The following is a 19419-nucleotide window of genomic DNA, read 5'->3' on the forward strand; positions in this document are numbered from 1 at the left end:
CAAGCTGCCCCAAGTAATTTAACAGCACGAGCGGGAAATTTGATGTTAAAAGTGACGGTACAGAGACCCAACCACAACTCAGCGAGTCAGCTGGCACAGTTGAAAGTCAAAAGTTGCTTTACAAACCCAATGGCAAAGCACAGTCCCTCTGTCTTTACTGATGGTACTTCTCTCTCTCTCTCATTAAACTCCTACAGAACCAGCGTAGGCAGGGAGGTGGTATGGTGAAGCTTGTCTCTCCTACTGACCCTGAACACAGCCAGACACTAACATCCTCTGTACACCATATACTAACACCATACCACAAGCAAGGCCCACAAGTACACATTTTGAATACAACATTCTTAATTCTCATAAAAGTACTTTAGTAAGGAAAGTGGTATGGTGAGGCTAGGGTCTCTTACTGATCTCACGTACACCACATACACCATACCAATACACCACATGTTGAAAATATTGTCCTTAATTACCATAAAACCAGGTAAGGTAGGGAGGTGGTATGGTGAAGCTGTCTCCTACTTACTCCCAATAAAACCCAGCAGCGAAATCTAACGCACACCATATTCTAACACTATACCGGAGCACCATACTTTGTAAATAGTGTCCTCAAAACCCATATAACCACATTACATTAGGTAGAAAGGTGGTGAGGCTAGGGTCTCCAACTGACATACAACAATCACTTAAATCTCACAAGACGGGACATCACCGCCGAAACATAGGAGGTATTTGGCAAGGGGAAGCTTTCATTTGCCTTCACTGCAAAGACCACTCCTCCTTGCTCTTGGGGGCAATCTTTCACGGAAGCACCCTTGCAATGACAGCAACGTACTGTCTTCGATGTGCAGTGTTCCAGCATGACCCAGACTTGCTGCACACTTGCCTCATACTGTTTGGCAAGACACAGAGTTGATATTTACAAGGAAGGGGGTTGGGAATGTACGGCCAACGTTAACAGTTCCATATCCAACTCTGCCAATACTCAAGATACCTTACGTCTCTCTCCCTCGCCTCCTGAGAGAAATTATAAATCGAGTATCAATAACATTTTACTGTGGCAATTCCCATACCATGTCATCCTCTTCCAGAACCATAAGGTCCTTGAAGGTGATAACCCCCTTGCAGGAAGTTATGGAGCAATGTTTGTAATAGCAGTCACACACAGGCCAACACAGCAGCAGTATTACACAATTGGCTACACTTCTACAACAGTCCTACCCTCAGTTAAAATTCAGATTAAATATCAATATAAAAACCAACAGGGCATCAATTTTGGTTTAAAGATAGAATTCCCCACAATCTTCGGCTCCACATAGTAATAATAATTGAACTTCCACAGCTTAACCTTAACCTGGATCGAGTTGACAGTCTATACGAGGTCTCCATATACCGGTACCATTTTTTTTTTTTTTTCCGCGTTTTATCTCACCAGCACATCCATCAATCATCAACTAATCACTGTGATGAACCGGGGACACTGAGTATAACAATCAACGCATTATGTACAGAAATGTCGAGTGGGGTAGGGGGTCTGAGGACGGTGACGTATGCACGGAGTGACTTTATGCAGGCTAAACAGAGAAGGGAACGGTAACTTCCAAGATGTCACTCCATGCGTACGACACCAGGTTCGATTCCCGACACTGGGGTAATATACTGGATGATTTTTTTTTTCCTGTGTAAAGTACTGGTTTCTCTCTTCATTCTGACTTGCTGTAAGTGCTTGGGATAGATTAAAAGTATCTCTTTGCCCAAGTACCATGGGGTTATCTTAGCCTCTTCAGGCTCACAGTGAGGCCGGAGGGACATTGGTTACAAGACTGTGACAATGTGAAGAAACTATTACCTGGTCGTGGCCTAGTAGATTTCTGCCTGGCCCTCACCTGAGAGTCCCGGGTTCGATTCCCGACATAAGGGTAATATACTGGACGGATGGATGGATGTGTAGACTACTTTTGGTATGCCTGGGACTGCCTGTCACATACATCAAGCTCCGTATTCTTCCTTAGCCATTTATTTTTGGATATGGGTTGTTAATATCAATTTATATGTTATTTATGCAGAGTATGTCGATACTGGAAGGATTTATGTACCGCAGAAGAGGATTGTAAGGGGTAATAAACAAGTTAGGTTAGGTGAAGGTTATTGAACTTCCTCCTATATTTGTCAAACCTGCAACAACAGACTCTACATCCACAATGCCCTGCGTTTAACACAAACATCGCATCTTTAGCATTATAAGCATACTGGTCTATCATATCCATCATAATCACTGGTATATATACATACATACACATATGTGTGTGCCACAGTTACATCAGTCCTTAGACACTTAGTGCTACCACACGTGAAGACATACGTGGTAAGGGTCTATGACTTCGTGGGGGCATAGCGTATGGCTACTGACGTTACGGTTACCCACGTTTGTGGCACACTCACAGCCGCAGCTCACGGACTCTATGTGTTAACTCTCCAAACCCAATCTCCTGACTCATTTCTCTCCCTACCGCTTTCTGTAGCGTAAGCACTCCCATCATCAAAGATGACCAACACGTGCGGGGCCTGAGCCTCTTATCTCACACCAAGGAACTCCTCTCACCATTCTTCACCACCCTGCACCAACAGCAGTAAATTTAACCTTCAGTTAATAATCAACGATCTAGGCAAAACATCTTAAACCATGTGAGTCATTCGTCTTAACCACAGTAAAATGCTTACCACCTCTAAAATGCGTGCAGCAGCGCCATCCCCTCCCTCCCTTGCTACTTCCGCTGAAAGACCTTACAACAGGTTCCCTTTCCCCTTCTTGCTTCCTTTCCAAATCCACGTTACTGCTATTACAAAACTACTAGTTATCATTTATCCATACATATAATTTTCCATGAGGTAATTATCTGAAAAGAGGACGAGAGCGAGAGAAATTTTACACCGATCATCCCTACCGTAGCTACTGTAAACAAAACAAACCCTGTGTGGAGGATTCTGTTTACTAATGTTTAAAGCTATTTTCATGTGAGTAATGCATCAAATAAGCTCGTATATAAGGTGAATTGGTCGTGGTCGTGTGTCTATATAATGCCACTGAATTTTTACTATTTTTTTGATGCTTTACTGCTATGGGCGATGACTCACAATATCAGGAATCCGTCAGTCGATTGCAGGTGTCATTATTACATCATCGGGCTGAGGAACGAGGATAGAATTATGGTAGAATCTTTTTTTCCATCGTCGTTTAGAGTGGAAATCACGTAAAATCTCAAATTGGTGCTTCTTGGGAATAATATTAATCAAGTACCATATAATTTTCTAAGTTAGCTTACTGTATTTTGAGTGTAAAGTTTAAGCCTATAGTCTCGTACAGTTTTTAAAATACGTATTTTAACATTGTCTGACTTAATTGGAGGGGGGGGGTCTTCACTCTGGCATTTCATCAGACTCTCTGAGATTTGAAGTGTGTTCATGATGAATTTTTTGTCTTGGATGCTTTTATAGTATCTTGTAAATATGGAGAGGAATTGCGTCAATCCTAGCTATATCCCTAACCACATCTGCATTAAAGTGAACCAACCTGACCAAGCCTGACAACATCCATAACTGCATCTGTGTTAAAATGACCTAACCTAACCTAACTACTTAATTGTACTTAACCTAACCTAATTGTAGTAATATCATTCACAGAACACCTAAATGAAGAGGAAACAGGAAGAATGTGAAGGAGAGGAGACAGTGAAGAGAATTACATCATCAACAGCTTTAGTGTCTGATCAGGTAGGGGTTGGGAGCATGCATTCAATGTTTTTTATGCCTTAGTTACTTGTATGGATCTATCTGTCTATCTGTCTAATGCCAGATGCCTCAATCCTGTAAAGGTTGGCCACAAACAAATCACCTCCATGTCGCCCTGTTCAATGCCATTTCATTGCCCTCCCAGCTCACACCCCTGCTCTCATATACCTCTCCATTCCATCCCTCCATATCATCCACAGCCTCCCTCTCTTCCCCTCCACCTTACCTGCATACACTCTCCTCATCAGTCTCTTGCTCTCCATCCTCTCCACATGGCCAAACCACCTCACTGTATTGTACCTAATGCTTTCGATCACTTAAATGGATGCAGTAGGTGATTAGTGAAGTATTTTGTATCATACTGTGCAATGAAATCCTAGATAGTGTGTGTGTGTTATGTTATGTGAAGAGTGTTTTATATGTAGTATGTATAGTGTGTGTGATATGGTATGTATGCTATGATATGTAGTTAATAATTGAGGCATTTAGATGTGAAGGCAGAGAAGTGAAAAAGGTTAATAAATAGGAAAGGAAAAAGGCAGGAGAAAAAGTGACTTGTTTGTGGCCACCCCTTATGTGATTAAGATGTCTGGCTATAGATAGATAGATAGATAGACCCATATTGCTAGAACATAGAAGAAGAGAAGTCGAAAAGGAGAGAGAGAGAAAGAGAGACAGACAGACAGACAGAGAGAGAGAGAGAGAGGGTCTTCAGTTTTAAAGCTGAAATCTCGCCAAAGGCCTGTTTGCACTAGTCTTCACACAATTCTGAACACTACTGATATTTTTATGTATTTATTTATTTATTTATTTTGTGCTATATATACAGTACTAATTGCTTGAATGGTGAGTGAATGGAAGCATGGCTTGTTGGATTGGGCAAATTTGTGCTGTCTGGACATTGCTACTCCTCACCTTGCCCTAGGGTGGGAAAGCAGGTCCGGATGATGATGATGATGATGAATATGAAGATATACTAATTCCCTTGTTTCATATTTTTTTTCAGTATATGGTTCAACCTCCTCATTTAACTGCTGTCCAACTCCTGACCCCAGCAACCTCTAGCCCCCTCCTCGGCACACCCACTGTTGGAACGCTCGCTGTCCCTGCAGCTGTGGCGGTGGCAGTGCATACCGAACCCGCACCGTTAGGGAGCGATACGTGCATTCTCGGGGGAACCATCACATACACCCAACCATCGTCACACTCCTCACCTTGTAATATTGTTTTGGCATCCCAGCCTTTCGCCCAGACATCCATCCCTGTGTCAGAGCCTCCCTCCATCCCTAATTCCTGCTCCAGTTCCTCCCCAAACCTCATCTCAGCATCCAGTGCCCCTCCAGGTGGGGTCATTCTCGCCTCAGCTGAAAATAACATCATATCCTACACCAGCAGCACAACAGGCAACACACTGCTCTCCTACAGCAACACCAACACTGAGAATTCCGGTAATTTCTGTTCCACCACCTCTGTCAATACCGCCACAGCTTACTCCACTTCCTGTGTTGCTGCCACCACCACACCCAATCCCACACCCTCACCACAGCCTACCACAACCCCCCTATCGGAAGCAAAGAAGGCGTACGTCTCAAGAAGAAGTCAGGAGTCTGTAAAAGAACGACAACAGCGACTGACGAAGAGATTTGATGCACTGATCCGGGCAAAAATAATCGAATTGGTCACAGCCAGAGGAGTGAAGAAAACTGTTTGCCCTTCTGAGGTGAGAGACTGACGAGGAGAATGTATGTGAGTGAGGTGGAGAGGGGGAGAGGGAGGGGGAGGCCAAGGATGCGATGGAGGGATGGAGTGGAGAGGTATATGAAAGAGGGGGGTGTGAGCTGGGAGCAAGGCAATGAAATGGTGGGGGACAGGGTGACATGGAGGCGATTTGTTTGTGGTCACCCCTTACAGGATTAAGACGTCTGGCAATAGTTAGATAGATAGTTTTTTGTCTTTTCATCTTTGTAAAAGAGAAAAAGAGAGAGAGAGACCGACCCTGAACTTAGGAGGCAAGAATTTGGTTAAAATATTTCCCTTGCAGTGGGGGTAAGTTCATTGGCAAGTTTCATTTTGCAGGTGGCACGGGGACTGTCTCCAAAGGCGTGGCGGGACTTGATGCCAGCTGTGCGTAAGATTGGAGCTCAGCTGGTACAAGAAGGACTCATTCTGGTGACTCAACGGGGGACCATTGTTGACTTGGCCACGGCTCAGGGTCCTGTGCGATTTGGATTAGCCAAGTAAGGGGAAAAAATCCAGTTTAACAATACATTGACTCAATCGGATACGTTTATGTGAAGCTACAGAACGTGGTGAATGTTTTGGCATATCCGATCGAGCCAGGATTCCGGGGGCTTGAATGATGAGTGAATGGAAGCGTGGCCCATTGGACTGGGCAAATTTGGGCTGTCTGGACATTGCTACTCCTCACCCTGCCCGTGGGTGGGAAAGGAGGTCCGGATGATGATGATGAATATATACGAAAAATAGTTATAAAATTGTGCATCAGTTTCTTTAAGCATGGTAAGGGGTAAGAGAAGTTTTTCTTGTAATGTTTATTGTGCATTTATATTTGGGGGTTACCTTTACAATTGACAATGCCAGGTAAGTTATTTCACCTAATGGCAGTTCTCCATGTGTCACAGTCAAGTCATTTCCCTATTTAATCTTGTAGTCTAGAGGTTAAGGGACTGATTAGGGAGGCTGCCAGAGATGAAGCAGCATGGAGAGCCGCCATTAGGTGACCAAGACTGACATGTTGGAGCCTTTTATAAATGAACGAAGATGATGAAGATTAATTTGTTCTTTCTAAAGGATTATGAGATTATGTTTACTGGGGATGAGATAGAGGGATGGAGTGGAGGGTATATGAAAGGAGGGGGGGGATATAAGTTGGAAGGAGGGCAGTGAAATGGCAGGGGACAGGGTGACATGGAGGTGATTTGTTTGAGGCTACCCCTTACAGGATTAAGGCATCTTGCTGTAGGTAGGTAGATAGATAGTTAGTACATGACAGAGAGAGAGAGAGAGACGTATAAATTGAAGGGAGGACAGGGAGATAGCAGAGGACAGGGTGACGTGGAGGTGATTTGTTCGGGGCCACCCCTTACAGGATTAAGGTATGTGGCTGTAGATAGATTGATAGATAGATAATTTATCCCTTTTCAGAGATGGGTGAAGTATGTGTAGGTGCAAGGGTGGAGTGTGATGGTGCGCGAGGAAGGGTGGTTTGGGCAGGGGAGGTGGAGGGCACGGAGGGTGTCTGGTACGGCATTGACTGGGATGACCCTGCACGAGGCAAACATGACGGCTCACACAAGGGGGTCAGGTACTTCAGCACCAGGTATGTTTACTGAATCATATACAGTTCACCCCATCATGAGGTGGGAAAAAGAGTTATGATGATGATGATTATGATAATACATATAATACTGTTACTACTACTACCACTGTACTGCTTCAACTACTGTTACTGCTACTACTATTACTTCTATTACTGGTACTGTTACTGTTACTACTATTACAGCTACTACTACTACTACTAATAGTACAGTATAAGGAAATTGATGGGAGAATGACCTGTTTCACTGGTCACTCTTATTATCGTACAATCTCCTGTTTTTTTTTTTTTTTTTTTTTTTTTTTTTTTTTCCAAAATTGTATCTGGCTTCAACTGCTACAGATTTCTTTTGACGAGAGGACACCTGTAATCTGATGTAAGGAATTCTGTGTGTGTGTGTGTGTGTGTGTGTGTGTGTGTGTTTGTGTGTGTGTGTGTTTGTTTTCCTTCCTCAGCTTATCTTGTGTGTAAAAAACCTGTTGCATTCATTTATTTGGATACTGGATGGAATAGAGAGGTATATGAGAGAGGGGGGTATAAGCTGCGGGGAGGGCAGGAAAATGGCAGGGAACAGGGTGACATGGAGGTGATTTATTTGTAGCCACCCCTTATGGGATTAAGGCGTCTGACAGTAAATAGATAGACAGATAGATAGATAGATACAGGATGAAGGTGTATGTGTCCTTAGACTGCAAATCTCTCCCCAGCCATCCCACATCAGGGTCGTTCGTCCGTCCTTCAAAGGTGAGCGCTGGAATCACTCTGGAAGCTGCTATACGAGGCCGCTACCAGGACGACACCACCATAGCATTGCAGGTGGGTGTTATTTTTGCTATTTTGAGGCTTTAGGTGATATAATTCAGGGGCTCAAATGTGCAAAAATGATGATGATTAGATGGATGTGCGGTGCGTCCTTGAATTCGAGGCCTGGGGTGTCTGGGATTGCGATTGGGGAGTTGAGAGGAAGGATGGGACTGGAGTGTATTGGTGTTGTGATGAGGAGGGGTAGATTGAGATGGTCATAGGGATAAGGGACTGAATCGGGAGGCTGCCAGAGATTGAGCACTGTAGAGAGCCACCATTAGGTGACTAAGGCTTATACAGGCAAGCTTATTGGAGCCTTTATAAATGATGCAATACAATTTGAAACAATATGAATAATGATTGTTGCAGCATGAAAGGTATACAGTACAGTAAAACCTCAATATAACGGACTTCAATAGAGCGGAATTTGCTTTTACCGGAAATGAGGAGCTACCGGACTAAATTCCTACACAGGTATATTAGAAAAAGTCCGATAAGGCCAGAAGCAGTCCGGTCTGCCTGACCACTTCAGCTATGTTCACCACAATATGGTAAATAAGAGACATGTTTATCGATATATATATATATTTTTCATTCATTCATTGCCAGACGCCACGTATCCCAAACGGGGTGGCCAAGGGCTCAGAGTTAATTGTTTTACAGGGAGGGGCACTAATCCTCCACCAACCCCACTTATATATACAGTATATATATTATACCATTTGATAATTGTAGTTACTGTATAATACACTACAGTGCTGCAATGGTAGTGAAAACAGGCTAAAAACTGTTGGTGCAATCTGGACTAATGTCTGATGTATTAGAAAAAGTCCAGCTCTGCAGGGGGAAGTATGAATGTCACGTTTATCGGAATCTCGCATTTTTCGGAATGGCTTGGGCCCCAATTAGTCCGTTATAGTGAGGTCTTACTGTACTTTGCGTTTTCTTGCAGGTCACGGAACAGCTGCAACGAACCATCAATGCCAGATTTGTTGAGGTGGTGGGCATGGAGAAAGTTGGAGCCCAGCAGAGGTGAGGCATGGACAAAATAGATAACTTTTATGTATTAATTTATTTATTTATAGGCACCCATCTGGTCTAAAATGGAGTGTAGGTGGTTCAGTGTTTATTTTAACAAGATGAGCAGAGGAAGGAGAAACAAATTAAATATAAAAAAAGTCTGTACATCAAACTACAGGTGTCCTCCATTCATTAAAAAATCCAAAACAATAGGACTAGAACTGCCGTAGGGTGAAGTTTGGGGGGAAACTAGTCTGGGGAAGTGAGTTATAATTTTTTTTTTTTTTTATGCAAGGAAGAAGGAACCAAAGGCCATGAGCCTGCAATAACAGTTCCCTCCAAGAGAAAAACAAAATACAATAGAGAGCCAAATTCAAGATCCGATCATTTCGAGATGCCTGATTGCCTAGTATGCAGAAAAGTTTGCCCTATGTCGTGCTTCCATTAGGTGACTCGACACTGAGTGACTTGCCAGATGGTGTCCTGTAACCTGGAAAACCATTTACTATGTTGGGTGGTAACCATATAGCCAGGTGATGCCATGATGTCAGTTCATTCCATTCAGAGTTGCATTATAGTTTTTACCATGAGCTTGGAGCAAGGCAACGGAATGGCAGGGGACAGGGCAACTTGGAGGCGATTTGTTTGTGGCCACCTCTTAGGGGATTAAGGCGTCTGGCAATAGATGGATAGAATAGACCGTGACCCTCCTTTGTTTACAGCCAGCTAGACCACCTCGAGACTGTTGTCGTGGGAGGCTGGCGTGTGTGGGGCAGTGATGATGTGGACCTGGCCCACTTACTCCCCCGCCTACGTGACCTGGACCTGTCGTGTTCCCTCCTGCCCTCCTGGCTTGCCGTCGCCCACATCACACGCCAACTCCCCCGCCTACGAACTCTGAATCTAAGGTATCGTTGGATGTTTGTATGGAGGAATTACACCCATTGCTGAATCTTTATTTTATTTATTTATTTAGAGCTGGCTGGATGAATGTTGTGAGAAATAGTGCATGATCAGGGATTTGGCACCCCTTTTTAACGTGGCAGCGTCCGGACTGACTCTGTTGGATACGTTTATGTGAAGCTACAGAACGTGGTGAATGTTTTTGGCGTATCAGGTAGAGCCAGGATTCGTGGGGCTTGAATGATGAGTGAATGGAAGCGTGGCCCATTGACTATCGGATACGTTTGTGTGAAGCTACAGAACGTGGTGAATGTTTTTGGCGTATCAGGTAGAGCCAGGATTCATGGGGCTTGAATGATGAGTGAATGGAAGCGTGGCTCATTGAATTGGGCAAACTTAGGCTGTCTGGATGTTGCTACTCCTCACCCTGCCCTGGGGTGGGAAAGGGGGTCCGGAAGATGATGATGATGATGATTTACTTAGAGTGAGCAAGAGAAAGAGTTTTTTTTTATGCTGCCAGTGGGATAGTAAAGGATTAAATTGTGGATGATTCTTTATTGACTTGTATTTATCATATGGAAGAATTACACCCATTGCTGATGCTTTATTTATTACACCCCATTCTCATATACCTCTCCACTCCATCCCTCCATTTCATCCTCAGTCTCCCCCTCCATCTCATCCTAAGTCACCCCTTCTCTCATATACCTCTCCACTCCATCCATCCATCTCCTTCTTAGTCTCCCCCCTCTCTCATATACCTCTTCACTTCATCCTTCCATCTCATCATCAATCTCACCCTCTCTCTTATACCTCCCCACTCTATCCCTCCAGTTCATCCTCAGTCCCCCCCTCCTCCTGCTCTCCTCCGCCTCATCTTCACACATAACTGGAAAGATACATATTTCCCTTTCTCCGTGCATTCGTTCCCTCTTGTAGCGGGAACTGCCTGACTCTACCCGAAGATGGCAATGATCTGGTGAGCAGTTTTCGCCATGTCACTCACTTGGTCCTGAACAATATGCTGGGGTATGATTGGCACCATCTTCTCAAATGTTGTACCATGTTCCCTGCCCTCACCAAACTGCAGGTTAGTTGTGGTCTGTGCTTTTTAACCCCTTCTTGATCAGGATAGATTTGTGTAGTTTATTTTTGCTATTGTTGTTATATGGATGTGTAGTGTGTCCTTGAATGTGAGGCCTGGGGGGGCTAGGTTTACAATGGATGAGTTGAGAGAAGGGATGGGACTGGAGTGTATTGGTGTTGTGATGAGGAGGGGTAGATTGAGATGGTTTGGGAGGAAGGATGGGACTGGAGTGTATTGGTGTTGTGATGAGGAGGGGTAGACTGAGATGGTTTGGGAGGAAGGATGGGACTGGAGTGTATTGGTGTTGTGATGAGGAGGGGTAGATTGAGATGGTTTGGGAGGAAGGATGGGACTGGAGTGTATTGGTGTTGTGATGAGGTGGGGTAGATTGAGATGGTTTGGGAGGAAGGATGGGACTGGAGTGTATTGGTGTTGTGATGAGGAGGGGTAGACTGAGATGGTTTGGGAGGAAGGATGGGACTGGAGTGTATTGGTGTTGTGATGAGGAGGGGTATATTGAGATGGTTTGGGAGGAAGGATGGGACCGGAGGGTATTGGTGTTGTGATGAGGAGGGGTAGATTGAGATGGTTTGGGCATGTGGAGAGGATGGCGGATGACAGTTGGGTGCAGAAGGAGAGAAGCATGAACGTTGGGGATAGGGTTGCAAGAGGCAGACTGAAAAAGACCTGGGATGAAGTCATTGAGTGTAACCTCAGAGATAAGGGACTGAATATGGAGGCTGTCAGAGATCGAGCAGCATGAAGAGCCGCCATTAGGTGACCAAGGCCGATGTATACCTTTCACATTGGCAGGTAGGGAGGCTGGCAGAGATCGAGCAGTGTGGAGAGCTGCCATTAGGTGACCAAGGCCGACGTGTGCATGTTGGAGTCTTTATAAACAAACAATAATGCTAGAATTCAGACCACTAAATTTGACCCTCCACATTTACAGGTAGCGTTCAATAAGTTAACCGAGCTGGGTGCCGTTCCTGAGGGGCAGCTGGCGTGTGTGGAGGAGATGGATGTTGGCATGAACCCTCTCTCTGAATGGACACAGATCATGCACCTCGGAACTCTGCCAAAGTAATTCTGAACTTGTGCATTTTTTCGTATATTGTCGTTCTTTCATCGTCAGCTGCATTGTCGTTGTAGTCATCATCATCATCACCATTACCATCTTCATCGTCTTCATCATCATCATTATTGTTGTCTTCATCATCATCATCATCATCATCCTCATCATTACACACATCATTTACCTTAGAACTCTACCCAGGTAATTCACAGCCTGTTTATTTTATTGTATGCAGTTTTATAGATTTCTTTTATCCTATTTTTTTATCACTACAAATAGACTGATAGACTGATAGTAGTAGAGATCTTGTGTAGTTATGGTGAAGTCAGGATGCAGTAGTGTGAATGGTGAATGAATGAGAGTGTATGGTGAGTGAATGAGAGTGTGTGGTGAGTGAACGGGAGTGTGTGGTGAGTGAATGTGTATGGTGAGTGACTGTGTATGGTGAGTGAATGTGTATGGTGAGTTAATGAGAGTATATGGTAAGTGAGAGTGTATGGTGAGTGAATGAGAGTGTATGGTGAGTGAATGAGAGTGTCACCCATTTTTAACTACACATGTTGATAGCTTGTTAATAATTTGGGGTCCTTGCTATTTCACTGCCCTCCCCCCAGCTCACCTCATATACCTCTCCACTCCATTCCTCCACCACCTCATCCATGGCCTCCCCCTCCCTCTCCCCCCTCCACCTCACTCGCATACTCTCTCCTCATTAGTCCTTTGCTCTCCATCCTCTCCGCATGACCATTATCCTTATAACAGCAGAACTGAGCGTGGATAAGAATTTATTGTGTACATAATTTTTCCTGGTGGTTGAGAAGGTAGTTAAGGTGCTCCAGTCAGATTGATCCGGTGCAGGTTTATATCCAAGGGATGGTTGGGGTTTATTGCTCATGTAATGCCACTTGGGGATGAATGAAGCTGGTCACTCATCTTAAATGTCAGGACCAACTTGCGTAACTCTGGGCTCCTACGCTTCTCATGGGGCAACACAGGATTAGATGATGAATGAATGAATGAATGAATATAATTTTCTGCACGTGTGTGTTACAGATTGGTGACTCACAGGGCAACACAGGATTAGATGATGAATGAATGAATGAATATAATTTTTCCTACGTGTGTGTTACAGATTGGTGACTTGCAGGGAAACACAGGATTAGATGATGAATGAATGAATGAATATTATTTCCTCCATGTGTGTGTTACAGATTGGTGACTCACAGAGCAACACTGGATTAGATGAATGAATGAATGAATGAATGAATATAATTTTTCCTATGTGTGTGTTACAGATTGGTGACTCATGTGGCAACACAGGATTAGATGATGAATGAATGAATACAATTTTTCCTACGTGTGTGTTACATATTGGTGACTGACAGGGCAACACTGGATTAGATGATGAACGAATGAATGAATATAGTTTTTCCTACGTGTGTGTTACAGATTGGTGACTGACAGGGAAACACTGGATTAGATGATTAATGAATGAATGAATATAGTTTTTCCTACGTGTGTGTTACAGATTGGTGAGCCTCAACGCCAACAACTGTGAACTGCAGCACGTTACATTTCCCGACACGCCTCCCACTGAAAAGACGCCTCTCTTCCCGAGCCTAAAGTATCTCATGATCGCCTCCAATCCAGTTAACCAGGTTGGTGTCTCGGAAATGGCAGGACATGGTTGAGTTTTGTGTGAATGCATGTAACAGGTCAACTCATGAACTGTCTTCCTCTGCCTGGATATCCTACTGCCTATGACCTCCAGTCTTTTAAACGCAGTGTGTCCACTATTGATCCATCAGCAGTATTGATCAGTCAGTAATATTGATCCATCAGTAATACTGATCCGTCAGCAATATTGATCCGTCAGCAATATTGATCCGTCAGCAATATTGATCCGTCAGCAATATTGATCCGTCAGTAATATTGATCCGTCAGTAATATTGATCCGTCTGATATTGATGTCGGTATTATTGATCCTTCAGTAATATTGATGCATTTTAATATTTGATGTCAGTAATATTGATCCATCTAATATTGATGTCAGTAAAATTGATCTGTCTAATATTGATACATCAGCAATATTGATCCATTAAAAACATTGCTCCAACATTTCAGTGGGAGTGTACTGGTGAACTGGACAAGCTACAGAGTCTGGAGGAACTGGTAATCAGCCACGATGAGAAGGCATCACCGTATTTCCAGGAGTTTACCAGTGCACGCATCGCCAACTTGAAGGTACGCAGACTATCACCAAAGAACAGGTGTTGGTTATCCATTTTCTGTGTAGCTTAATAAAGTTACTCTGGTCCTTACTTATCTCCTTTTCTGTGATGGCTTTATTTTATTTGCTTATATATTTATTTTAGTATCAGTTTTATTGTTGTTATTATACCTGAGTGAATTTGAAGGAGGGAAGAGGTAAGGTAGGCCAAGATGGTGGAGGGATGTGGTGGATGAGTGAGTGAGGATGAAAGGTGTGGAAGTTGGTGAGGCTTGGGGACTGACAGGAGATCGAGCTGGCTGGATGAATGTTGTGAGAAGTGCATGATCAGGGATTTGGCACCCCTTTTTAACGTGACAGCATCCGGATTGACTTTATTGGATATGTTTATGTGAAGCTACAGAACGTGGTGAATGTTTTTGGCGTATCAAATAGAGCCAGGATTCCGGGGGCTTGAATGGTGAGTGAATGGAAGCTTGGCCTATTGGACTGGGCAACTTGGGCTGTCTGGACATTGCTACTCCTCACCCTGCCCTAGGGTGGGAAAGGAGGTCCGGATGATGATGATACTTTATGGTCATGATTTGTTGTTTTCTGGCTTTCAGAACCCCAGCGCACCCCACCATTGAACAGGAAAGTGAGACAAAAGAATGATGATGATGATGATAATGATGATGATGATTATGATTTTAAACTTTTACATCATGTCACCCCACTGTTGGACAGGAAAATTAGGCAAAAGAGTGATGATGATGATGATGACGACGGTGATGATAATGCCGATGATGATGATGATTTTAAATTTTTACGTCGCGACCCAGGTGTTGAATCGTAGCCGCATAACCCCAAAGGAGAAGCGCGATTGTGAACTCTTCTACCTCAAGTCCTTCAGCAACGAATACTACAACAGCGGAGGCACAGAGGACCCAGACCAGGCACGACTCTCGGAGGAATTCACCCGAAAACATCCCACTTATCTTCGACTTGTGCGAGGTTAGAGTTCTACACTCCTTTCCCTTTAACTTGGCCAAAAATTGTCATCTATACTCCTTTCTCCTTAACTTGGCCAAAAATTATCATCCATACTCTCTTCTCTTTGGCCTAAAATTGTCATCCACACTCCTTTCATTTTAACTTGGCCTAAAATTATCATCTATACTCCTTTCTCCTTAAGTTGGCCAAAAATTGTCATCCATACTCCTTTCTACTTAACTTGGCCCAAAATTGTCATCTCTGCTCCCTTCTCTTTGGCCTAAAATTGTCATCCACACTCCATTCCCTTTAACTTGGCCTAAAATTGTCATCTATACTCCTTTCCCTTTAACTTGGCCTAAAATTGTCATATATATTCTTTTCTCTTGGCCAAAAAATATCATCTATTCTCCTCTCTCTAACTTGGCCAAAAATTGTCATATATATACTCTTTTCTCATGGCCTAAAATTGTCATCCACACCCCTTTCATTTTAACTTGGCCCAAAATTGTCATCTGTATTCTTTTCTTTCTAATTTGGCCCAAAATTGTCATCTCTGCTCTCATGTCTTTGGCCTGAAATTGTCATCTATACTCTTTTCACCTTAACTTGGCCCAAAATTGTCATCTCTTCACCTTTATCTTCAACTTGGCCTAAAATTGTCATCTCTCCATCTTGAAAGCTGAGTTTTAAGCACTTGAGTAGGTTGCTAGTCATGAAGAAGTGCTATAGAAAGGCTGTAGTCATTGCATTGTCATAGATAGTTAGACAGATAGGTAGATGGATTGATGTATAGATAGATAGATAGATAAATTTGAATCACTTGCTAGAGAGAGAGATTAATAGATAGATAGATATAAATCACTGACATGCTCTTGTTGTAGATAGAGATATAGATAGATAGATAGGTAGATAGATATAAGAGAGAGAGGGAGAGAGAGAGAGAGAGAGAGAATTCACCACCGTACCCTTCTCATAATTCAGCCTTGGGTGCACCAGTGGATGAGACCAGCTACAAGTTAAAGAAATCACAGAAGCTACGCGACCTGAAAGTAGAACTGAATATTGCGACCCCAGACGACAGTGAGAGAGAGCGCTGCGTGAAGACCTTCCTGCCGTCCACCAAGATCTCGAAGCTGAAGATGATGCTGAAGAGACATTTGAAGATTAGCCCAGCAACTGTTCTCAAATTAAGTGTCCACAGCAAGGTAAAGAGTTGTAAAATGGATATGACAGGTGGTGATAAATGAGGGAGTGAAGGAGCGTTGTGGTGTGGATGTGGATGTGATAGAAAGCGTTAGAAATACATTGAGGTGGTTTGGCCATGTGGAGAGGTGCATGTGGAGTTACATGGAGAGACAGACTGACAAATGAGGAAGTGAAGGAGCATTGTGGTGTGGATGTGGATGTGATAGAAAGTGTCAGAAGTACATTGAGGTGGTTTGGCCATGTGGAGAGGATGGAGAGTGAGAGACTGACAAGGAGAGTGTATGTGAGTGAGGAGCATGTGGAGTAACATGGAGAGACAGACTGGCAAATGAGGAAGTGAAGGAGCATTGGGGTGTGGATGTGGATGTGATAGGAAGCGTTAGGAGAAACACACTGAGGTGGTTTGGCCATGTGGAGAGGATGGAGAGTGAGAGACTGATGAGGAGAGTGTATGTGAGTGAGGAGCATGTGGACTAACATGGAGAGACAGACTGACAAATAAGGAAGTGAAGGAGCGTTGTGGTGTGGATGTGGATGTGATGGGAAGCGTTAGGAGAAACACACTGAGGTGGTTTGGCCATGTGGAGAGAATGGAGAGTGAGAGACTGATGAGGAGAGTGTATGTGAGTGAGGTGCATGTGGAGTTACATGGAGAGACAGACTGACAAATGAGGAAGTGAAGTGAGGAAGTGAAGATTAGTCTGGCAACTCTCCTCAAATCAAGCGACCACAACAAGTTAAAGGGTCGTAAAAGAGATACAGTTCTGCGGGTGGTGATGTGGTTTACTGTATACTTGTTGTTTTAGCAGGTTTCTTTTCACCTTAGTGGTCGGTGGGGGCGCTCACCATCCACTCACCCAGTGTAGTGCTGCTCTCAGGTGCCTGCCCATTCCTCTCTTCTTTCTTTCCATCCTTCCTCTTCTGTCTTTCTTTCCTTCATTCTTTATCTCTTCCTTCTGCCTGTGGGTGACTCTACACTGAGTGGCAAGCCAAATGGTTTCCTGTACACCAGAAAATCATATACTACGCTGGGTGGTAACCACATAACCAAATTTTGGTGCCTGGTGGTTTAGTGGGTAATTAAGGCGCTCCAATCAGATTGAACTGGTGAAGGTTTATATCCAAGGGGTGGTTGGGGTTTATTGCTCACATAATACCACTCAGGGATGAGTGAGGCTGGTCACTCTCATCATAAATGTCAGGACCAACTTACCTAGCCCCGGGCTCCTATGATTCTCTTGGGGCAACACTGGATTAGATGAGGAATGAATGAATGTTTTCACCTGATGGAACTGAGCCACTTCCACAACTTATACTGTAATATCAAGATCCACCAAAACAGAGATTGTCGTAACTGGTTTATGTGAAGCTTCTGCCTACACACTTACACACATACAAAAAAAGGACTTACACACACACATAATTCCCACCCAATTGGAAAACATTGTAGTCTTTCCTTGAATACAAAATTCTCTTGACTTGGACACATCAGATACACATAATCTCATACAAAATAATCATATCCCTCAACAACACTAATAGTTTTCGTCCAAGCATGTGGCAGACAACAGTAAGGCTCAGTTGTTCACATGGCCTTACTTTTTACTCCTAATACATTACATATAACTATCTATCTATCTATCTATTGCCAGACGCCTCAATCCCGTTTGGGGTGGCCACAAACAAAACGCCTCCATGTCTCCCTGTCCCCCGCCATTTCACTGCCCTGCTCCCAACTCACACCCCCCTTTCTCATTACATATAACCTATACAAATAAATGGGGCTTATTTCTACCTCCATATCTGCTCTATAATGAATCAAAAGCAAATTTAGATGAAGGTAAGAGTAATTAGCCTCTTACTTTTTAAACTTTACTTGAAAAGACTTTATTGAGGATTAACTGTACCTGTGCTAATATTTTTTACTAGTTTGTTTTGTTAGTTGTGTTGTATTTGACACGGAAGTTGTTTCTGTTTACAATGCAGGGTGGTAACCATATAACCAACCCATATGTGTTCTCTAGCATCAGCAAGTGGGTTGGCAGAGGGTTAGTGCCCCTCCCTGTAAAACGACTAACTCAGAGTCAAATGGCCACCCTCACCCCTTATCGGATTATGGCATCTGGCTAAAGGTAGATGGATGATTATTTTTTCTCACATTGCAGGGTGAGGACGACTTTGAGATCCCACTGGAAAATGACATGCATGAACTGTCCTTCTACTCACTCAAGAGCGGAGATACTTTGGTGGTGCGCTGGTAGATGCCAAGAACAGTTTACCCCTGAGCTGAACTGGGTGGCCCTGCTGTCTAGTTTGTCCCTCAACTCCCTCCCTATCCACCAAAAGAAGGGAGGTAAACTGCAGGAAAATGTATCGCCAGCATGCAGTCCACTGGGATCACGTCTAGATGAACCTGGGGCCTCAACAAGAATAACAATATCCCTTGAGTCAATAGAACTGGGTGGCTCTGCTGTCTGGATTGCCCCTCAACTCCCTCCCTATCCCTCGAAGGAAGGTAAACTACAGGAAAAGGATAGTGCCAGCATATAGTCCGCTGGGTTTGTTTCTGGATGAGCTCAGGGTTAAGGAATTGAATTGGAAGGCTGCCAGAGATTGAGCAGCATTGAGAAGATTGGGTGACCAAGGACGACGCATGCAGACCTATCGGGGCCTTTATAAACAAAACGAAATGAAATGAAACAAGCCTGCAGCCTCAACAAGAATTACAATATCCCTTGAGCCTCTTTCCAGTTCAGTGTACGAGATAGACAAATGAGGAAGCATATGAGTGTTGTGTTGATGAGGATGTGTCAGGAAGTGTTGGGAGTACGCTGAGATGATTTGGTCATGGAGAGCAAACTGGAGAGCTAGAGATGGACTGGGAAAATCACAGGTGTCCTCCAGTCAGCCAGGTGTCTTAAGTCCAAAAGAGGCCACAAACGAAGCACCTCCATGTCATTCTGTCATCCACCCTCATTCTACCCTCTCCCCAGCAT

The 19419-nt window shown here is 43.8% G+C and overlaps 2 protein-coding genes across 2 annotated transcripts; both read left to right on the top strand.

The window, feature by feature from the left end:
- Window positions 1-2974: 2974 nt before the first annotated feature.
- Window positions 2975-6027, top strand: LOC145399241 (uncharacterized). The gene is made up of 4 exons (XM_080271929.1): window positions 2975-3012; window positions 3679-3768; window positions 4793-5506; window positions 5863-6027. The coding sequence occupies exons 2-4, from the start codon at window positions 3688-3690 to the stop codon at window positions 6025-6027; spliced, it is 960 nt and encodes a 319-aa protein (XP_080128055.1). The 5' UTR covers window positions 2975-3012; window positions 3679-3687.
- A 926-nt stretch (window positions 6028-6953) lies between these two features.
- Window positions 6954-18912, top strand: Tbce (Tubulin-binding cofactor E). Its single transcript, XM_080271930.1, has 11 exons — window positions 6954-7126; window positions 7831-7939; window positions 8880-8959; window positions 9670-9855; window positions 10790-10940; window positions 11890-12020; window positions 13541-13670; window positions 14137-14256; window positions 15064-15235; window positions 16199-16422; window positions 18589-18912. Exons 1-11 carry the CDS (start codon window positions 6954-6956, stop codon window positions 18682-18684), a joined length of 1572 nt encoding a protein of 523 aa, XP_080128056.1. The 3' UTR covers window positions 18685-18912.
- Window positions 18913-19419: the final 507 nt, after the last annotated feature.

Source organism: Coenobita brevimanus, chromosome 48, assembly GCF_032717465.1.
Source record: "Coenobita brevimanus isolate Jiangsu-jjx chromosome 48, ASM3271746v2, whole genome shotgun sequence".
Taxonomy (NCBI): Eukaryota; Metazoa; Arthropoda; class Malacostraca; order Decapoda; family Coenobitidae; genus Coenobita; species Coenobita brevimanus.